Source organism: Boleophthalmus pectinirostris, unplaced genomic scaffold (assembly GCF_026225935.1).
Source record: "Boleophthalmus pectinirostris isolate CB_2022bp ecotype Guang Dong unplaced genomic scaffold, ASM2622593v1 HiC_scaffold_16, whole genome shotgun sequence".
Classification (NCBI taxonomy): domain Eukaryota; kingdom Metazoa; phylum Chordata; class Actinopteri; order Gobiiformes; family Gobiidae; genus Boleophthalmus; species Boleophthalmus pectinirostris.
The window spans coordinates 20,544,916-20,565,934 of record NW_026571095.1 but is presented as its reverse complement, the minus strand read 5'-3'; the positions used below and the strand labels follow the sequence as shown (position 1 = coordinate 20,565,934).

Here is a 21,019-nt window from a genome sequence, read left to right as displayed (position 1 = left end):
GATATATCATATAATTTAATGTGCTGATACAATATCGGTATCGTGGGCTGCTGTGTCGATATTTTGTCAAGAGTATTTTTAGGTATATTTTTACTAGATTAATTTGTGTAGACATTTTCACAGTTTTGAGTAAAATAGGTGTTTTTCACATTCACTTTCCACAAACTTAGTGGACGTAGTGGACTTTTAATATTAGAGCCATCATTTAGTCTTTTTTACACTGAACTGATGTGAAATATATTGTATCGAATTGTATTGAAATGAAAATTCACAGCATTGAAATCGTATCGTGATCGTGATACCCAGCCCTATTCTTTATTTTATTTTATTTTATTTTAAGAATTGTTGGTGGTGGAGGTGCAAAACACATAAACAGAAATACTTTTGTTCTAAGTATTCAGTGACAAAGTAAACTCAATGAACTTCTTGGGTGATTGCAGCTGTATCTGACAGGTAAACATGGGCTGTTTTGTTGAGCATAAAAAGACAAAGCATTGTGTATTTTACAGCAGTGTTGTGATGCCATTTCCTTAGACCTCAGAGGGTATAAAAGGTGTCAGTCTCTCCTCCTCTGTTCACCGACAAAGAGAGAGGGAGGGAGAGAGAGAGAGAAGGAAAGAGCTGACAACATGATGGACGAGCGAGACCAGCCCTAAGATCCAAGTCCACGTTATGAATGGACTAGTCAATGAGCTTGAACACAAATGGCCCTTGGTTATAATTCGGTGGTGCTGTGGAGATGTCCCGCTGTCACGCTGCTCACTGGAGAGAATACATCACTTTATCAGCCAGGAGCAGCTCTACAACCCAAACCTTATACACAGGCTTTCAGAGAGCAGGGCGACTCAAGAGGAGGGATGAGGGCTGGGAGGGTTCAACTGATGTTATACTGGCTTTGTCATACTGTTTGTGACTGTATTTGGTGTATTCTGCATGGGACTAAATAGACGCTTAGACGATACTCAGAGGAGATAAACAAAAATATTGGGAACCATTGCTATAGGTGATCACATACTGTGTGTGTAATAAATCCAGTATCCAGACTCTCAACACAAACATACAAAAATATTCCTGCCAAAATAACCAAATTACTGTAAATAAAGAAAAATAATTCATCAATTCAAGTCAAAACATCAACAGAAAAACAAAGTAAAATTTCTAAATTAAAACAAGTTTATGAATAACCATTGTAAAACTTAAAAAAAAAAAGTAAATGTAAATCTCAATGTACAAAATATGTTAACATTCTGAGCCAAGAGCATCTGCAGAATCCCCGACTTTCTCTCTCCTATTTTCTCTCCCCTATAGCCTCTTCTGGTGATTAGCATAGCGCCCTCTCACTCTGGTGCTGACTCATTACTAGGTGTTCGCATTTTCAATTACATTACAGTCCCTCCTCTGCTCTCTGTCCCCACTGAGAGGCAGCCGCCGCCCAGCAGGGGAAAAGAAACAAGATGCTAATTTTCTGCTTATACGCGGCTAACTACATCTCAACTCCACTGGAAAAACCAAACAAGCACCAGGCTAATTAACAATCTGAAAGAGTTAGAAAAATAGCAGTTCTTTGATTTGCATGGTTCATTTATAGCTTTATTTTTGCCATATGCTTGTTTTAAAAGCACTTTTGAGCCATACAGATCTGACTGTTGTACTGCATATGTCCACATTCATGCCAAAGAAAATACTATGAATACATTTGCGACAGGACAAAATTACAAGTTTCGAAAATAAAGTACAAAATAGGCTTTCTTTTTAACAACCATAACAGGACAACACTACTTAAAGCCAATTAGTGCTTCTAGCTTATGTGTTATCAATAAAACACTTTCTTTCAGTCCATAAGAGAAAAAAATGTTAGCAGTCATAATATCACTCTAGTCTCCACATGGGTGACACCCATTTTAAAAGAGGTAAGGCAAGTCTTTAAAAATCATTAGCTTTCCTCCCAAAACAAGCAGAAGATAACATAATACCTTAACAAAATCTTTTCATTTCACAAATAAGACCTACAGTATTTTTTTAGTAAAAAGTTTCTACCGATGATTGCTAGGAAGCTATTGCAACACAATAGAAAAGCAAAAACAAATCATCATAAAATTACAAACAAAACATACACTTTATCAAAGCAGGATGTAAAATTTGAGGCTACATACAGTTTTAGGAAGGCAGTGAATCTATAAATCCTATTTTTGGGCAGCGATAAGAAATAATTTATACTATACCTCTGTCTTTGTTTACTAATAGATTGTACTCTCTAGCTCAATAAAGTTTGATTTAAAGAATTAAATAATAATACGTGATGAAATATGTTATCTCCATACAAGCTATTTTAACATTTTTTGGAAGCGGATGGCACTGAAGTCATCGTGGTGAATTAGCGATCAAATTGTACACTCTTTTTGCAGGACAATACCACAAAGTCTGAAACAGTAAAGTAGACGAGGTACTTCTCAATGTAGTGTTTGCATAATGTGGTTTTACAACAGTGGTTGGGTGATTTGTATTGAGCATTGGTGGAGTGAAGTCCAAGGAGCTGTTGCAACATGGCGGTCGATGGTGGCTGGTACGGCTCGGTAAACAAAGTACAAGGCGTGGTGCAAGTGGCTGTAGGCTAGTGTGTGTTATCACGAGTGGAAGTCAGCAAAAACAGATTTATTTACTGACCAAGCGGTTTTAAGATCAAGCATAACATTACGACCACTGAGGGACAGGTGAAGAAAAAATAGCTTCTCTTATATCTCTTATCTCTTATATTTTGATGTATCTTACATGTTTTTGATCATCCCAATGACGAGGTTATATTAAGGTCGTCAAAATATAAATACATATTTTAAAAAAAGAACAACAACATAGTAAATTAATACTACAACTTAAATCAAATGTACTGATACTGAAAACATTTATAGGACAGAGCTGGACCTTTCTTATATGATCATAGTTAGAAATGATCATTTAAATATTGTTGTCTTGGAAATTTTGAGTACTGATTATATTTATAAATGAAAAATGCCCCCCAAAAAAGTGTTTTAAACCTCCAAAGAATAGTGATATAACTGTTATTTTATGGTATATTTTTCAGTCAGTCTGACACTTGGTGGTTGTAATGTCATGCTTGAGGTTTACAGTCTCAATACCAAGCCAGACAATGTAAATTATTTAACAAGAATGGTAATACGGCCACACTGTTGTCAAGTCAGACAAGAATACATTTTCAGCTGGATTTAAAAATACCATTTTAAACTGCAGTTGGCTTCACTGCAACAAATGCATAAGGAAAAAGGTACGTCGACCTCTCCAGCGTTACACTTCTGACATGTTCAAGTCTATAGACCAGCACAGTTAAAACACAAAATTGAACTGGTAATCCATGATAAAAGTCCATTTGTAGATTTGTAACAGGAATCCATCAGTCACTTTTTAAGAGCAGTGAAAATAAGACCATGGAGATCTTGAGATAGAGGTGCAGACAATGGTCAAGCGTTAGGTCTGGCTGGTGTACAAGTTTTTGGGTGTGCTCAGTTCTCGTGGACAGGGGTCTCTGGGGTCACAGGTGGACAGGGGTCTCAGGTGGGCGGAGTCTGTGGTGGGCGGGATTCAGTAGAGAAGGATGCGGCGCTCGATGGCCTTGCGGCAGATGGGACACTCGCTCATGCGGTCTCCACACAGCTGGCAGGTGCCGTGGCCACACATAAAGATCATGTTTTTGAGCCTGTCCAAACACACCGGGCACATGGTCTGCAGAAAGGAGACAAAAGAAGGGATGAAGCCGTTAGCTAGCTAGCCAACTAATTTTGAAATCTCCACCACATGCTGTTGTTTTACCTTTCGAATGCCAAAATGCAAAATACTGAAGACACCCAGAGTAGAGGTCTGCGCAGGACAGAATTTTCTGTCCTGCTCCCGCCCGCTCCCATCAAGAATATGCCCACATCTGCGATATTTTGTCCTGCTCCTGACCGCAAGTCCCGCAAGATGCTTTCTTAAACTCTATTAACCGAGGAGAAGCGGAAAGGAATTGTCTAAAATGTGAGATTAGACAACATTCGCAAAGTTCGGCTGCTTAAAATGTTTTTATTGATGCCAAATAAAAAATCCAGCATAAATTATGTATAATAGGCATACATAAATCATTTGTATATTTTACTTTACACTAATATTTCGTTTGTGGGACTGCAGTTTATCATCCCACTCCACCCACTCACTCCCCCGCTCCTGCCCGCACCCCCGCAATGAGCTTTCAAAATGTGTCCTGCGCCACACTGTTTTGCGCCTCCTGCGGGACTTGAGTGCAGGGCTCTAACCCAGGTGCGCTGTTTGTAAAGGGCTTTTGAAACTTTCTAGGCAAAACACCTCCACAGACAAAACTAAAGTGACCAAACCCCACAGGAAATGTTCCATACTGCACCTTTAAAAAGAGAATGTGAATATAACGTTTACCTGTTCTTTGATGTCCTGCAGCTGCTGTTGGAGCTTCTGAACATCTGCGTTGACGTTAGTGTTGTCTTTGTCCCTCTGCAGGGCTGGGATGTTTCCACTCGCTGAAGACAACACACAGTGACCAAGTCAGAAACAGTGCTCATTTAACACTTTATAGCCCAATAAAAATGTACAATAAAATTCAGCCCACAGAATTACAATAGTGGCTCTCAGCTGGTATGGACCCAATTTACTCCTTAAGTTAAGTTAATAAACTAACTTTGTTTGGTTCATTGTATTATACAAAATTATGCACTCAAACTCAAATGCAATAAAATACTGGATTACTCAAAACTGGATTACTCAAACATGCATGAATCAATCAAAATAAAACTAAAGAAAAGGGAAAACCTCATCTCCATTAATATAAGCAAAATATACACACTGCCTAATGATTTTTTAAACAAATTAAGAAAACAAGGCCTGAATTTCATTGTACTGGACAGACATAGCTGTAGCAGAAACAATAGTAAGCGTACATTATAAACTGCCATGCACATTTATCAAAGTACATATGCTTATAATGGTGTAAAAGCAAAAAATAACTTGGGATTTAATTTAAAAGTAATTCAAAAACGTTGATTTAGATGCAACATATTTTATATTATCCTAAATGTGTGCGTGCAATACTATGGGACAATTATCATTTTAGTATTACGGGTTTGGGCCTGGGCTGCGGGGAGCTCTGGTATCAAGAGGGAGGGTAACTTGTTCATGGAGGATACTTACACCAACTTAGAGCCAGATTGTTGGGCTGGAGAAGATCCTGGGACCCCCCTGCCATACTGTTAGAGCTCCCTGCTGAGAATAACCAGTCACATTGTTACAGAAGGAGTTATCCTCACTCAACATTTGGCCTAAAGCTACTCCCAGAAGCCTCAAGAGGGAGGATCAGGGACAGAAGGGGAGAATTTAGTATCAAAGTGAAGCAGTGTTAAGGGATAGAGGCAAGGGAGACTACGCAGAGACAAGAGAAGTATAAGACTGTTATCAAATGAGCAGGTTTGGGTTAAATGTTAATGTCACTTAGAAATGCCATAGATGCTGCCCCCGCATGACAGTTAAGTGTGTTTAGTCTGTGCCTTGTACTGCAATGGAACATAAAAGGAGAACTTAAAATAAAGGTGGGCTGCACAATATCAAAACTAGCAAGTACAATTTTTTAGTTCTTAAGTGGTTTAGTCGATTAACTGACAGATGGTGTCTTAGTGGACCAAATCATTTAGTAGTTGATTTTATAAAGATTATAAGGATTTATATGGACCATGGCAGATAGGATTAATGTAGTGAGTTAGCTGGAGTTTTGGGAGTGACTGGGCAGTTAAATCTTCCTGTTCACTCAGGAATATGCTATTTACAGTATTTCTCTGTATACAAAGTTATTTTGAGAGCTTTTGTCAGTGTCACACCCCGTTTTAGTTAATTAATTGATGCACAGAGTCTTGTCTTTTGCTATAAACGGTCTTAAAACTGTTTTAACTGTTTAACATTTATTTCATTGTGGAAGAAAAAGCTACAAGGTGACAAATTTGTTTTTTAAAGTTTCTGCTAATTATTTTACTATAATCCAAAACATTTTCCAAACCCCAAACCATAACTTTACCCGTTTCCTGACCTTTTGGCAAGCAATCATTTGTTCTAACACTGACCCCTAGTGGCTTCTATGATCACTTTAGAAGGATAATGAGGTTTTCTGTCTACTGAGCTCAACTAGCCACTGGTTTGGAAAACTTTCGTTTAAGTAGACAGAACTGTTAAATATTAAGAAATCTGTTTAGATGCCAAATAATTTTCAGGTCCCTATACTTACTTTGTGTTGTCAAAAATAATAAAGCATTATTATAATTCTGCAGGCAAATCGCTAATCAAATACCTGACAAACTAACTAACAAACCAAAGATTAAGAGAAAAGGGAATAGATGCATGTGTATTCATCAAATTAATTATTTTTGAAAATATTGTGCAGCCTGGTAAAGCTAAACACATTTATTCCACAAATGAAATGTAAAAAAAAATAAAATATTAAGATTCACTGTAAAATCAATATAGTGCATGAGCTCACTCACTCACTCACAGATGTTATGGACACATAAAATTAAATAAAACTCTTATAAATACTCAAATGTAATCAGTAATGTTTTTGTCTATGCTCTGAACCTTTGATAACCACTGTGACGCTGTGCTTTGGCTTTATTATATATCTATAGGATGGTCCGTGTAATTAAATCTGTGCAATTGTGTTATGTTAATTCAAAGGAGGAGCTGTAATGAATAAAACATACATGTGTAAGAGTATGACATTGTAATATTCAACATGGGTGGCAAAGTCATCTCAAAATGGCTTCTAGCGTTTGAGAAATGATTAGTCCAAATGAAGCATGCAAAATCTAGCTGCAAACAAGTTTCAACTTTGTAGAAACTTGCCATGTTACAAGGCAAACAATAGAATAAACAATGCAATGTGCAAAGCAAGACAGTAAAATGCAGGTACAAAGGAAAAGATGGCAGAAAAGGTGAAAGCAAAAGTAAATTAAAGCAAAAACGTGTGGAAGATTCACTCACTAAGGTCATCATCATCATCATCATCATCATCATCATCATCATCATCATCATCATCATGAGCGGCATCATCCTCCATACCTTTCCCTCCACAGCACAATACGAAGGGAGTGCGGCGTTCCACCACAGCCCGGCACTGTACGCACTTCTTCATGAGGCTGGCACAGTCTGACGGAGCACAGAGCAAGGGATAATGGGTTAAAGGAAGTGGACATAAATAAAAGTGCGGAACAAGTTTGGTAAAATATGAGAATTGAGCAAAAACGAGCAATGTGATTAAATGTATATTTTATCAATAGGATTCTGTTCAAAGTGCACATTTTAAAACATGCCCAGGGACTTTAACAATTACAAAAAAGTTTGATATCTGAACTGCTTAACTAATAGAAAAATTGAATATATTTCAGAACATGTCGGTATTGGTCTAAAATACAGAGTAAGCAAGTTAAGTAGCAATATTTTTTTACTTATACTATGTAAATTATTCCATCCATTGCAATATACTGGTTACAACCTCTCCAAAAGAAATTTTGATTTGATTACGACGCAGTTTCTTAAAATGGTCAATGGTATGGTTGGGCCATTTTAGCTGAGAGGTCTACAGCCATCTCTGTCAGTAATAGTTTGTGGTTTGGAGCAGAGTTCAGACTTTGAAGGACTATATTTTTGGTGTTGTCTTCAAAATGAAAAAGAATGCGACTAAAATCCATGAATAATACATGGCGATATAAAACATTCTCATATCAAATCATATAAAAAACATCTGAAAATGCACTCACTCTCACAAGCGCACATGTGACCACAGGGCTGGAACAACACTGCTGCCTTTTTGTCAGAGCAGACCACACACTCCTCGATCTGCAAAGAGAATTTAATGTAAACAAATGAGAAACAAGCTGGTGTAAGAGCCACAGGTATGTAGAAAATGTATACTGAAAATGCATAGTACACTTCAGGATATATCTTTCTACTGTGTCCCTACTTAACTGTAGTGCTGTCAATAGCTTAAATTCAAATTTGATAATAATGAAAGGGTTTGATAGTCAATAGTAATTTCATCACCATAATGACTGAAAATGCTCCTTTTTAAGCTATAGAATGTAATTTCCAACACAATATATGTGCATTTATTCAATATTGGTGTCTTTTATTAACAAACATGGCCATACAATTTGGAATTCTACTATATAAACTATACTTCTTTTGAATTAAACTACATCTTTGCAGTTAATAATACAGAATACAGATATATAGTAATCGCAACTGTCCATTTCCATAAAGATGACGACAAGACCGCGTTTAAGCTGGTAAAATGAACTGCTCATTTATATCAGTGGGTGTCTTGTGCATTTACTATGTCATTATTTACTAGTTTACAGATTCCACTTTCCTCTTAGCAGAAGTGTGGCTGTAATAGAGGTTTATTGGTCTGCCGTGTTACCAAGATAAAACACAGCATGCTTTCCCCTGCCTCATTAATCTCTCCTTTGTTTAGACGCAAACTTTTATTTTTTACCAACTTACTTAAATAATATGTGTAGTGAACTGGATCCATTTGTAACAATACGAAGCTCTTATGGCATGTGTCGAGGTACTTATAGCAAAGGAACAATACATTTCTCTATATAGCCTGAGGAGCAGTTTGTGTAATCATCATATTTCAGACAAATCAAGTTGGATAGACTAAAAAACTTCCTTACTTCTTCCTGCTTTTACAATGTAGCAAGAGCAGGTATTTTAGATCCAGGAACTTAAAGGTATACCTAAAGGTGCTATAACTTTTCTGGTGGAGATCCATTTCCTGCTTGTCTCATGAAAATGTTAAGACAGGACGGAAAGTTCCACAGTATGGCATAATGTTATGTTTCATTTATTCAAATATAGGCAGGTATTTGTTTGAGTTTGAGTCTCCATGGAGAAAAGATGGCTGCACAAAAAAACTTAAGTTTCAACACACTGCAAAAATACACTATTGAAATTATATTGTTCAGTAATTTCAGAAGCACTTGAACAGCCCATAATGTCCCTTTCTGCATGTTTGCTTTTCTGGAGTTTATATAATATGCATTTATTGGCTCTTACAGTAATTTGCAGGTTACAGTATCATTTCTATGTATGTGTATGTCTCAGACATCACCGCCTGTCATGTGACTCACATTCATGTTTTAAGCAGGTAAATGTATCAAATATCGCCCTGTGGAACAATAAAGCAAGATCGATGGCTTTCCAAAGCACATGTGGTGGTACCTTGGTTCTGGACTGGACCTGCTCTTTACAGATGAGACACTTCTTGACCCGCGGGGAGCAGAGGGAGCAGGTGGCAATGTGTCCGCACGGCCCAAACAGAGTGTCTCTCTTCATGTCCGAACACACCATGCACTCCTCCAGACTCTCCATATTACTGTTTAGAGAGGGGCTGCGTGTGCCCACCTGACTGCTGCACACAGGGAGGAGGAGGGGGAGAGAGGGAGAGACAGGAAGAGTTTAAAATAACACTTAAAAGGTAAAGGGGTGGATGGTCCATTTGAGCAAAGTAAAGGAAATCAATACAACTGATGCTATTCCCAACCTGTGCCATCTTTGTTGTTTTTTATGTTTTGTTAGTGTAACTGTAAATATCCATACTTTTTTATACATTTAAAGCATGTTTAGCTGAAATGCAGTATCAGAAGAATGAGTAACATTTAAATATCAGATGTGATTTATGCCTCACCAATATGAATATGCAGTTTGATTACTAAACTGCTTAAGAGGACAGTCGAGTGTACCAGTGGAGATAATGTTCTTAAATAGAAAACATTAATTTTAAAGTTAACAAAAGAACTGTGGTAAGAAATATTAAATTAATATATTATAGTTGCAAAATCTGAAGACAAAAAAGATCATTATTATAGTCTTAAACTGTTTCGGCCATTTTATATAAATATATTACTTTAATTTAAATGTCCAATTACATTTTTATTTTATCAGCAGTATTTCATAGATTTTGGTTTCAATATTTCTCCTTATATGAACAATAACAAATACCTTTCCATTAATAGAACTACTTTTTTTAACCTTGGCAGCTTCCTGTGGACAAGTCATTTCATATATATTACATTTGGACCACTTAACCATCACCACGACTACAGCGCACTCCTCACCTGCTCTTCTCCTTGTGGCATTTGGCCAGAGCTTTGCAGAGGCTTGGATCTGGACAGAGGTCTAGAGGGGACTGGCCCTTTTTGTTACGAATGGTCAGGTCTGCTCCGTTGGCTGCCAGGAAACAGGCGATGGATGCCGCGCTCTTCTTCTCCGCCCCCTGGGTCCCCAAGCCCATGATTAACTGCACGGGACAAGACACACAGCGCAGAGAGGGACATCAGTTTGGGGATGTTTTCAAGGTGAACCCGCTACAAAATACAATACTGTGCAAAACTCTAAGACAGCTTTATGGGAACGGCTAGGAACAAAGGATGGGGTATTGTAAATAGAGGTGTATACAAAATGGCATGAAGAAAAACAAGAACATCAAGAATAGAAAGTATAACAAAAATAAAGAAAAGAAATAAGAGTTACCCTTTTATTTCATTGGAGATCCCAGACTAGTCAGTGATTATTCTTTTGATTAGACCACTAGTCAAACTGTTCATTATTCTACTGTACTATTTATGCTAATTGAGATTAAAAAAAAATAAAAAATTACCCAGCTAAAATGAGTAAAAATGTTAACCAAACAGTATGTATTATTGATGAAAATCACAAATGTTTCACGCCATCTTTGTTAAAAATGTATTTTGTATATTAAAACTATTATTTTCATAGTCAGTTAGTCACAAATCTCAATTACTCTGATTAATCGCTGCAGCCCTTCCCAGAATAAGACACTTCTAGCTCTGGGGTAAATGCTGTTTCTTTTGCATCATTAATATCACAATTGTACATCTAGTGATCCAATACTGTCATTAAGTTGGCATCTCTGCTGCCAAATACTGGTTGTAAATAATAATCTTAATCTACAACACAAAAAAAATTACATTACACTATACTCGCCAATTTTAGTTAACAGCATTCTTTACACCTCACTTTAACTTGTGCACATAACTGTAATTCTTGCCTCCATTTCCCACAACAATACTACATGGGTCTTTTGTGGGCTTTTGGTGTAGTCCAGATGGGATTTCTGATTATCCTATTAAAGAAGAGGTCGCAGGCAATCAAGGAGGTGCTTTCAAATGGCAGTGCAATACTGTGATGCCCACCAAGCCCAACCCTATTAACTGTACCACCTTGGACGCTCGCACTTGTCTGGCCTGATTCAAAGCCTCTCCCTTGGTCTAGCAATTTGGGCTTCCCTTGTCTGATTGTCTTCTACCAGTAGCTTTTACATCTCGTCTGATGGAGCCACCGGGCCGGCTAATTCAATTCTCATTTCTGCAGGGAGAGAGTGGGCTATGGGAGAGTGACCCAGCTACACGTATCTCAATTAGACCCGCTGTCTAGTCTGCTACACTACTGCAATAGGGAACTAGACAGGATACGGAGAAGTAAAAAGACAGTTATACGAATCATGCAGTAGATGGCAGATCAACTAGAAGTGATGTGTTGTTAGCGTGAATGCTGCAGGGTTTGACAGGATCCCATTGGCCCCGAAGATGTATTCATTCAGAGCGGTTATGAAAAGGCTTAGGCCTGGTTGAGTGCTCAGTGTTAGTGTCAGGTAACTGTCACTGTGATGGGCCTCGCAGATACAGGGTGACCACTGATGCAGACGACAGGGGACTAAGGAGCAGCTGAACTCAAAGCTGACTGCGATTTAACAGCATTTTTATGGACATGTTAAGAAGAGAGGGCATGTATTATAGTGAGACAAAGAGTTCTACCTTTTAGGATCTGTAATGAGAAATGTATATTGACAAGGAAATAAATAATGTATTAAATAATAAAATACTGGGTAAGAAACAATAATGGATAACTAGTGGTGGAAAATAAATTCCTATTGCTGTTTGTAAATTATTACCTATTACCTCCTCTATAATAAATAACTGAATTTATTACTAGCTGCAAAAATAAAAGACAAAAAATTAAAATAATCCTGCAGTATAGTGGTTAAAAAGTTATCCTCTAATTATTTTGGGCACATTTAAAAATATATATGTTTATGCCATGCACAGTAAATAGGAATACATGTTTTATACAATGTCCACAAACACAAGTAAAGATTAGTACCCCAAATCTGTCAATAAATATTCTTTCTGTTAACCTATGTTAAATTTCATGAAGTGACAAATGCACAGTATATGTTATTTAAATGTGCACATATATTCCAGTAAAATCCTAAATAGTAGTGTTTCGTAGCTATTGGCCGCTAACTCCTGGCCCAATTTGCTGTTATGTGGTGTTAATAGTGCGTTGTATAAATGATGCATAAGTACAGTGTTCTTGGATGGTTCCCAGGGCTCCACTTTGCTGACGTCCTGCATGTCTTGAAGTTGTCGCAGTTGGGACAGTGTGTGGTGACGCAGTGCTTCATGGAGGGGCGTGTCTCCGTCCTTGTCCTGAACGTCAAGTTTAGCCTCCGCTCGCACAAGCAGCTGCAAAAACAATACATGAAGAAGAGACACTTGATGGATAACTGTTCTACAACTTTATACTCCATAAAACTATTTAATTTAATGTCACGAGACAAATGTCAAGTGCTGGTCCACAGTGAACAGCTCCAGTGTGCCAATTATGAGGTGCATTTATTCTTGAGCCCACAAGAGGGCAACGTGGCAGTCTTAATTCCTCACTACAGCTACAGACACAGCATTTGTTCATCAGCTTTTTACAAGTGAAATATTAAGCTCAGTGTGGAATATTTGTGGAATCAAAACAGGTGCATTTTAAAATTTGTGCAGACTAAAATAAAAGACTGGCAAAAACTATTTTGATGTGGCAATACATTTTTGATTAGTATTAAACAGGAAAATATTATTATTGAATTAAATTTCTTGTAGTTTTAATAAATTCATGAAATTAAAAGGCTCATCTTACCCGAACAATCTGTGTGTGTTGGCGCTCTACTGCCAGATGTAAGGCTGTCTGTTGGTTTACGTTCTGGATGTCCAGGCTGGCATTTCCCTGAGAAGAGGAAACACACAAAAAAATCTATTTAGAAAAAATAAATAAATACATTTTATTGAATTTATTTTTCAATATTTAAGAAAAACATTTAAACTGTAAAGATTCTGTGCAAGTATACCTTTTTTTTATCCAGACTAACAAAGTCGCATCTTTAAACGCACCCTGCTAACAGTGTTGCATGTGATTGTCATTTCCAATTGCAAACACCTCGGCTGAGGAGATGTGAGGGGGAGATAAGCATTGTGATCAGGCAGTGTGTGAAATCCCAAAGTAATAAAACTGACGGACTGGTGCGCTGGCAGCAGATCTGCAGTGCACCTTGTGTGTGGTGCAGTTTCTGAATAGAAAGCTGAGCCATCAGTGTGAACTAGTCCATTGCAGGGCCTGGTCCTAACACACCCCTCCAAAAGGAATGCTCATGTGTTGGAGCAATGCACCATATCCTAATTAACCTGCTTCCTGCTTGGTCAGGTGACTTTTGTCATAAACTCCAGTATGGTTCAGTCCTGAGGGACAAAAAAACTGCAATTTCAAATGGGAAAAGAGAGCACACCTATGACGGCAGGAGGAGATGTGAGGGCCAGCAGCAGTAAAGCAGAGCCCCTGGAGGCCGTGTGAACCGTATGGATTCAATAAAAAAGAGCAGCTCTAGTCAGTTCAACTGGTCCACAGCTCGCTGGCTGCTGGGACTGCAGTAGGAGCTTGTCTTAATGGTGTGTAGTCAGGAAGATCCAGGAGGGCAAGCGGAGCTGATGCAGCAATGTTGGGCCACATAATGAAGGGTATCTCACAGTGCATGAATAATGGCATTTGTGTTGTCAGGCTCGTGATTAAACATGTGTTAAAATTAGCCCTGTATGTTTGAAGGTACCTGGTGCACCAGCAGCTCCGCCACCTCCACGTGGTTGTTGAGAGCAGCCAGGTGCAGAGCCGTGTATCCATCGTCCTTCTTCTCATCCACGATCCACGGCCTGGGCAGTTTGGACAGCAGCACCCGCATCGCACTGTAGAGAGCACAAGGAGAGACAGGCCAGTGTGAAGAAGGGTCAAGCTATTTGATAAACCCATGTCAAAAATTGTCTGCCAAATTTAATCTGTGAGTAAACATCTCGTGCAGTATGTGATCGCCTGCAGCCAGACAAGCTGTTGTACGCTAACACATCACAGGTCTGGGCTGATATGCACTGCATATTCCAGTACACCTTTCTCTTTTTACAGCAGAGCAGATCCCATTTTCACACATGGGGACGAGAATACTAAATCAACTTAGGGAGGCGCTGCGTTCCTAAACATACTTTTATTTACATCAGACTTTGAGAAATACTGATGTTATTCTAGAGAAACTGTGCCCTGCCATCTCCCATGATGATGTAAGGAGTGCTTAACTTACTGAGGCAAAACTGTAATTATACAACATTTACAATCATTCACTCAAGTTTAGTCTGAGATAAAGTAGCGGTCTTGGAGTCTCAAAAGAGGAAGCAGATATGGTTTAAAGAGCTCCTGAATTTAAGTGGTCTGAGTGTATCCGTATTGCTCCAAAGAAGGTCGTATGAAGGGCATGTGCAACAACAAGGTGGTGCAGCAATTTCTGCAAATGCATCTGTGCATTGGGACATGGGACAATTTAACTATATTTTCAGAGCTGAGCAGGTTTAGCCCAAACATAGTATTTTTTCGTTGTCTACTTCTAAGGTATTTTCGTTTAATTTCATGGTTCATATATTTTTTTTCTATTTCAATGCATTTTTAGAGACAATCAATGATCTTGAGAAAAGTATACACTCATAGTCAAAGCCTGTTTTATCCAGTAGCAAATAATACCAATGATATTAGTTTACCATCCTCAAATTAAGATTGTATTAAATTAAACTGAAATACACAATGTACCCTTCAAACGCATAAAAGCCCAGCACAGTGGAGAGCAGTATTGACCTTGATTAACCCTGAGCACTTATGCATGGCGTATCTTTGAACTGCGACATGAAGCGCTTGCTCCGATTGAAACAAGGCTGAAATGCTGCTACTCAAGCGCTGGAGTGTTTCCGTCCACAAAAGTAGATTCAAAATGGTCTGGACTAGTGCGGTCTTCATTGGACTGTGAGTGGCCATAAAGGACGCATTGAACGCACAGTGTTAACTATTAAGACAGTGAAAGAAGAGAAATGCAAATGAACACAAGTGTCAGGCTTTGAGGTGGAGGGTAATCAGTGTAGCTGCTTCCCTGTGGGTTTTTGCTCAACCTACAGCTCGTCTGGCTCCTTCACGAGTAATGAAAGTGAGCATGATCAGCAGAGGCTCTGGAGAGAGGCAGAAAAAGGCCAGCGAGAGAGAGGCAGGGGGCAGGCATCAGCAGCCTCCACTCTACTGCAGTGATGAACAGCGCAGCACACTGATCCAGCCTCTGCTCCTCACGCACACACCTGCATCGCTTGCAGCCATCTTCAACACTTAATGCAGAGGAGCAGTGCTTAACCGCGATAGCAGCCGCGCCCACTCGCCCTAATCTAACATTCACACTGTGTAGCTCTTGTTACACTCAACTATTTGCTTGGATACAGTGGATTAAAAATCTCATGGGGCCTTTTGCGTAATCTCATCTGTGAAGCTCCCACCGGGTAAAAAGAGGAGACTTGACACTAAACAAGCTAATTATTCAACACAAAAACACAGGAGAGTGTTGCTTAAGGCAAAGGCATAAAACTAGGGGTGAAACTTGACACTCTGTCGAGCAAAATTACTAGAACAAATTACAACACAAAAAACTACCAATGTGCTTTGTTCTTGCAGTTTCAGGTCCTACATCTATTCTATATATACACATTTACACACGTGGGATTGGATGGAAATATGGTCTATACGTAGGGCCGCCAGCCAATCAGAGCAGGTGTGGATTGGCGCCCCCTCGTGCCTGAATGCAACAGTGACATTCTGGGCAGGTTTTAGCTGGACCATGGAGTCTTTCCAGAAAAAAGACTGACAGGTTTCCAGCCACGCTGGGCAAAATGGGTAGAGACATTAATATTAATGCCCCATAGTAGCACAGCTGCATTGCAGTTAAGCCAATTGCTCGAAAAGATCAACTGTGGTGTTTTTATTGTTGTGGGTAAGTGGTGTTGGCAACTACTGAGGCTAAAATAAGACATAACAGCGTTATTGTGAAGGACACAATAAGGAAGAGAAGAGAGGTGTATCGGTAAAGACTATCCAGAGACTGTTTAACTGAAGAAGCATTCACATCAAGCCCACTACAACTTAGACAGGTATTTAATGTGTGCTTGTTACTTGTTAAACTAACCACTCAGAACCACACTGTGCAGAAGCTGCTGAGAGGAGCCAGAGCTGAGAGGCTGAGAGGAAACAGATGAGAGGAGGAGGATAAGAGGAGGAGGGTGAGAGGAGGACGCAGAGGAGGCAGTGGGTGAGAGGAGGAGGAGGATGCAGAGGAGGAAGTGGGTGAGAGGAGGAGATACTGGTGAGAGGAGAAGTGCGCATGGTGGAACTGGGTCATCCTGTGAGAGCTCTGGAGCCTCCAGAGAGCTCACTGCGGCCCGTTGTCTGCGGTTGCTATTTGTCATTGAGCGGACGCTGCCTGAAGCCTGGAGCTACTGGGGTGCCTTTGTCGACGCGTGTAAAAGTGTGAACTAAACGTGAGCGCGGAGGTCAACAGACACGGCCCTTCTGCCTCCCTGACAGCCATCTGTGAGGTGGCCATTGGCTTTTAGAGGAAAGAGAATGTGAAAGCTAGAGATGGAAGTTAGGTTTGGACAGGACAGCGCAGCAACAGTCAACATCTAGCACCAGATTAATGGCTGTGCACAAACATATGGTTAGTCTGATGGTGGAGACGTGTTTGGCATATGCTCCAGTATTAACACAGGCATGGAAATGGCACATCTCATTGGCCGCACAAACCTGTCACCTGCATCAGAAACTAAATGACAGAAATTGCAGTGTTCATCATTAGAAGACCATAGCAAACACAATAGACTTTCCCCATTTACTCTAAAACTGAACATAAATTTGTAAAGCACTGAAAAAGCACCAAAAATTAAACACAGTTACCCAATACTTCTTCAAATTTCTTTCCAAGTCAAATTATCTTGCTTCGTAAATGATTTAGGATTAGGATTTGCATTAGGATTTTGTCACTTGGATGCTCTTCCAAACAGGCTTGGGTTGGGGTCTAACTAAAACAATACAAAGTATTGTGTTTTATACATATAGATCCATGAAGATTATTACAACAACATTCAACATTCAACATACAAATCAAATTCTCAAGAGAGCTGCAACAATATGAGTCAGAGTCATTTTTGATTACCCGACTGGTCAAATTATTTTTTTCTATGGTACGTTGAGACTTTTCAAATGCAGTATCAACTACATAAACCCCATGTTTTGAGTGAATGTTTCTAAATACAAATAAAGTATTATTGATGAGAATAAGATTCAAAACAAATATTTTTGGCATTTCATTATTTAATAATGCCACTGTCTTTGTGATAAAGACAGTGGCAGTTTCGTATGCGTATGTCGTATGGAGTCTGTATAGTCCAAATAATTATTACGATGATCAAATACAACTATGATTATGTTTTTGAGTCAACTAGAAACAATTAGTTGATTGACTGTTGCAGCTATAATCAAATTAGTTTTTAGGTGCTAAATGAAAAGCTGTGCAAATAAAAGCCCCTAAATCTTGCTTAAAGTGGATATAAAATTGGCTCTAAACACAACATGGGAAACTCAAAATAGTACACATCTTTTTTCTAAACACAATTTCTCCACTTGGCCAGTGCCCTCTTGCAGAGAGTGGCCTTCCTGCGGTGGACAGAGTAAATAAACACAGGTAGCATCAGTGCCAGAGGTGCAGCTCCGAGCCGAGGACAAGAACCTTACTGGCTCTGCTCCCTAATAAAAAAGCTTCCATTACCATAGCGTGAAGAGAATAATTTCCCCTACAATGTGACCTTCCCGGGCCCGGCTGCCTCTACCTGCGGCCCCTGAGTGAGCCTGCTTTTATTAAGGACTATTTGCATAAAGCTAGGAAGGGGGAAGAGAAGACGGGACATGGGCGCGTTCCTATGATGTTTTTGGTTATCGCTATAGCTACTGCCGCTGCCTTGAAGGTTGTTTAGAAGACAGGTGGCGCATTTTCAAACATCTCGGGTGCTGCTGGCTGTCTGTTCACAAATGTAGACAGGGACCTATAAAGGCTTAGCTTTAATTAGCCTTGATTCACCTGGTATTATGGGGTGTCCTGATTCATTGCAATGTAAGTAGGAAGAGGCAGGGAAGACAGTCGGAGGAGCCCAATGGCGCGTTAATGTCCCATTGGTTTGAGATGACCCAATTATTTTCCCATGCTACTCTTTGCACTTTATTCGCCTCTGCACCTTGAAAAACCTCTCTCTCATTTCTACATAAGCAATAAAAGTCATAATATATACATCACTCAAACAAAAAAAAGTGAAAAACAAAAGACGACATAAATAAGACGCCAAGGACAGGCAGTTTGCAGAAGATATTACTCCGAAATGGTGACTCACGTTGAACAATTGCCGAAGCATCACTGTCAATAAAACAACCATGTAATTACTCAGCTATACACATGACCTTGGATACGCCGCAATCCAAATTCAATCTAATTTGAGATGAGAATGGTTTGTAAAATTTATATTCTGGGTAAATGATCGCATAATATCGCATGGAGTAATAAACTATTTAATTTGGACAGTTACACAAGACAATTACAGGCACTGTTCAAGTACTTTTCAGGTATTTTAGACCCGCTATAGTAGGTAATTCATAAATGTGCATTATATAATAGTATGAGTGAAATCAAATGAAATCATTTGTTTTAGAGGTGTACACTTCAAAACATTTTCAGCAATGTATTTTTTGTGTTCTAATTTGTGAAGGAGTGGCTAGTTAGTAAATTATTGAGCTCCTTGTCCAAAAGAGATAAGGGGGCGGGTGATATTGATATGCTTTTTTTGGATTATCCTGATAATAAAATCAATCAGAAGTGTGCTGAAATGTACCAGTAAATGTCTTGGCTGAAATTTAGGGATTGCACAAAAAGTTTCTGTTCATACCCTTATTTGGAAGATTACACTTGTACACATCTGTTATTTATTTTTAATGGGTTTATTTTGCTGCTTTTTAAAACAGTTTTTATAAGCAATATACTTTATATTCTAATTTGGCATATCTCCAAATCAACAGTTTTATGAATTGCAATCAAGACCAATATATTTTTCTGGAAATATCTTCCACCTCTACCGGGACAGCTTGATCTTTTTAAAAGCCAGAGATGACAACACTAATGAATAATATGGCAGTAGCTTCAAATGGTAAATCTAAATGTATCCAGTGCTAAAGGATAAAAACATTCCCTGAATCAGACGAAGATAAAAGAGTTGAAAGACACACTTTTGGATCATAGCATGGAAGCCCCTGGTCTTTGTCTCGTGTTATTACAGTCATTGCACTTCAAACAAGCTGTAGACCGAGCGAAGAAAATCATAGGTGACCCCCCTGCTGCTCAGCACAGAGATACTGAGGCCACAAAACTCACCACAATACTGGCTCATATATTCAGGAACTTTACAGTAAAAAAATAATAATTCTTAACAGAGCATTAAGTATAGTCTATTAAACTAGCAACAAGAAATATCTACTTTAACTACTTTATTCTTTATTTATGTATTGAATTATTTATGTCAATACGAAGTCAGCCCTTTTCTACAGAGGTTAAATGTTAAAACAAAATGTGGAAGTAGAAGTGTTTAGCAATTCTGATGAAATTGTGTACAGAAATAATATTTGGTTTCAAAAGGGTGGCAGCTAGTATAATACTTACACAATTTGCAAGAATATACAATAAAAGCAATATTAAAGGGTGGACGATATAGCAAAAAAAAAAACGTACATTATGACTTGCACAGAGCCAGATCACGATTTAGATTTTATCACAATTCATGCAAAGTTTGTATTTTTCTATTCCCTTTAAGAGGTAAATAAAGTAATCTGCTTCTTCTGAAAGTTCATAGATCAATGTGATTGGTTCAATCCAACTGGCACTCACTGAGAGCCTTACAGAGGCTGAGAAGTGGGAAGGAAAGGTCTAGCATAGAGCTGCATTAACACTGAATCACAAACGTGTCACAGATTAAATCACAACCAAGCCCTACACCAAAAAGTTGGTGGCAAAAGTAAGATAAGATGATAAATCAAATAATGCAGTATTGAAGAGTTATAAGATGTTACTGCACAGGCCAGGGTTGCGTGTTATTAGTGTGTGGCATTTCACTGAAACTCTCCCTTCTTGGTGGTGATTTGAAACAAACCCCTTCAAATGAACGGCCTGTGTCTTCCTGACGGCGGTGCAGAGCGGTAAATAGAGGGGGGGGATTGACTGAAGGTTTTTGCCGAGTGCTGAAGATTCTGCTGCTGTGAAGGTCCTTCGATCGACAGCCACTCAGCAGCTGCCTCCTTGTCACCGCTCGGGCACGCGGTCTGGAGGCTCCGTGATCTACAGTCTCACGGAAAATCCAGAACATTAAATCAGCTCCAGCTCCATGGCCCCTCTCGCACCTCTCCGCCCCTCCTCACCCTGGCGTTCCCTCTCTGAATCAGGGCTGAATCGTTTTGGACAAATATCTAATTACAATGTTTCTGACAAGCATAGTGATTAGAGTTGTAATGTAGCCCTAAATAGTGTGATTCAGATCAAAGTATTTTTCAGCACATTTTAATCAAGACTGAATCATTTTAAATGGGCTTCGGCTTCAAAATGTCACTGAATAAAAGTAGTTAATGTTCAAAACATTTATATTGAATGTGGGGTTTTTTTTAAGAAAAAAGAAGAAAA

The 21,019-nt window shown here is 38.9% G+C and overlaps 1 protein-coding gene across 5 annotated transcripts in view; it reads right to left on the bottom strand.

Annotated features, from left to right (window-relative positions):
* Positions 1-1,577: 1,577 nt before the first annotated feature.
* Positions 1,578-21,019, bottom strand: part of mib1 (MIB E3 ubiquitin protein ligase 1) — a 50,570-nt gene continuing 31,128 nt past the window's right edge. Inside the window, exons 13-22 of one of the 5 annotated variants that reach the window (XM_020935991.2) lie at positions 14,012-14,144; positions 13,051-13,137; positions 12,450-12,608; positions 10,179-10,360; positions 9,283-9,472; positions 7,815-7,893; positions 7,039-7,203; positions 5,206-5,277; positions 4,438-4,538; positions 1,578-3,735 (exon numbers count right to left, since the gene is read on the bottom strand). In XM_020935991.2, the coding sequence (XP_020791650.2) occupies positions 3,595-3,735; positions 4,438-4,538; positions 5,206-5,277; positions 7,039-7,203; positions 7,815-7,893; positions 9,283-9,472; positions 10,179-10,360; positions 12,450-12,608; positions 13,051-13,137; positions 14,012-14,144 (1,309 nt within the window). In that variant the 3' untranslated portion in view covers positions 1,578-3,594. The remainder of the gene's footprint in view (positions 3,736-4,437; positions 4,539-5,205; positions 5,278-7,038; positions 7,204-7,814; positions 7,894-9,282; positions 9,473-10,178; positions 10,361-12,449; positions 12,609-13,050; positions 13,138-14,011; positions 14,145-21,019) is intronic. The other 4 variants (XM_055151731.1, XM_020935992.2, XM_020935993.2 and 1 more) reach the window with 4 other exon arrangements.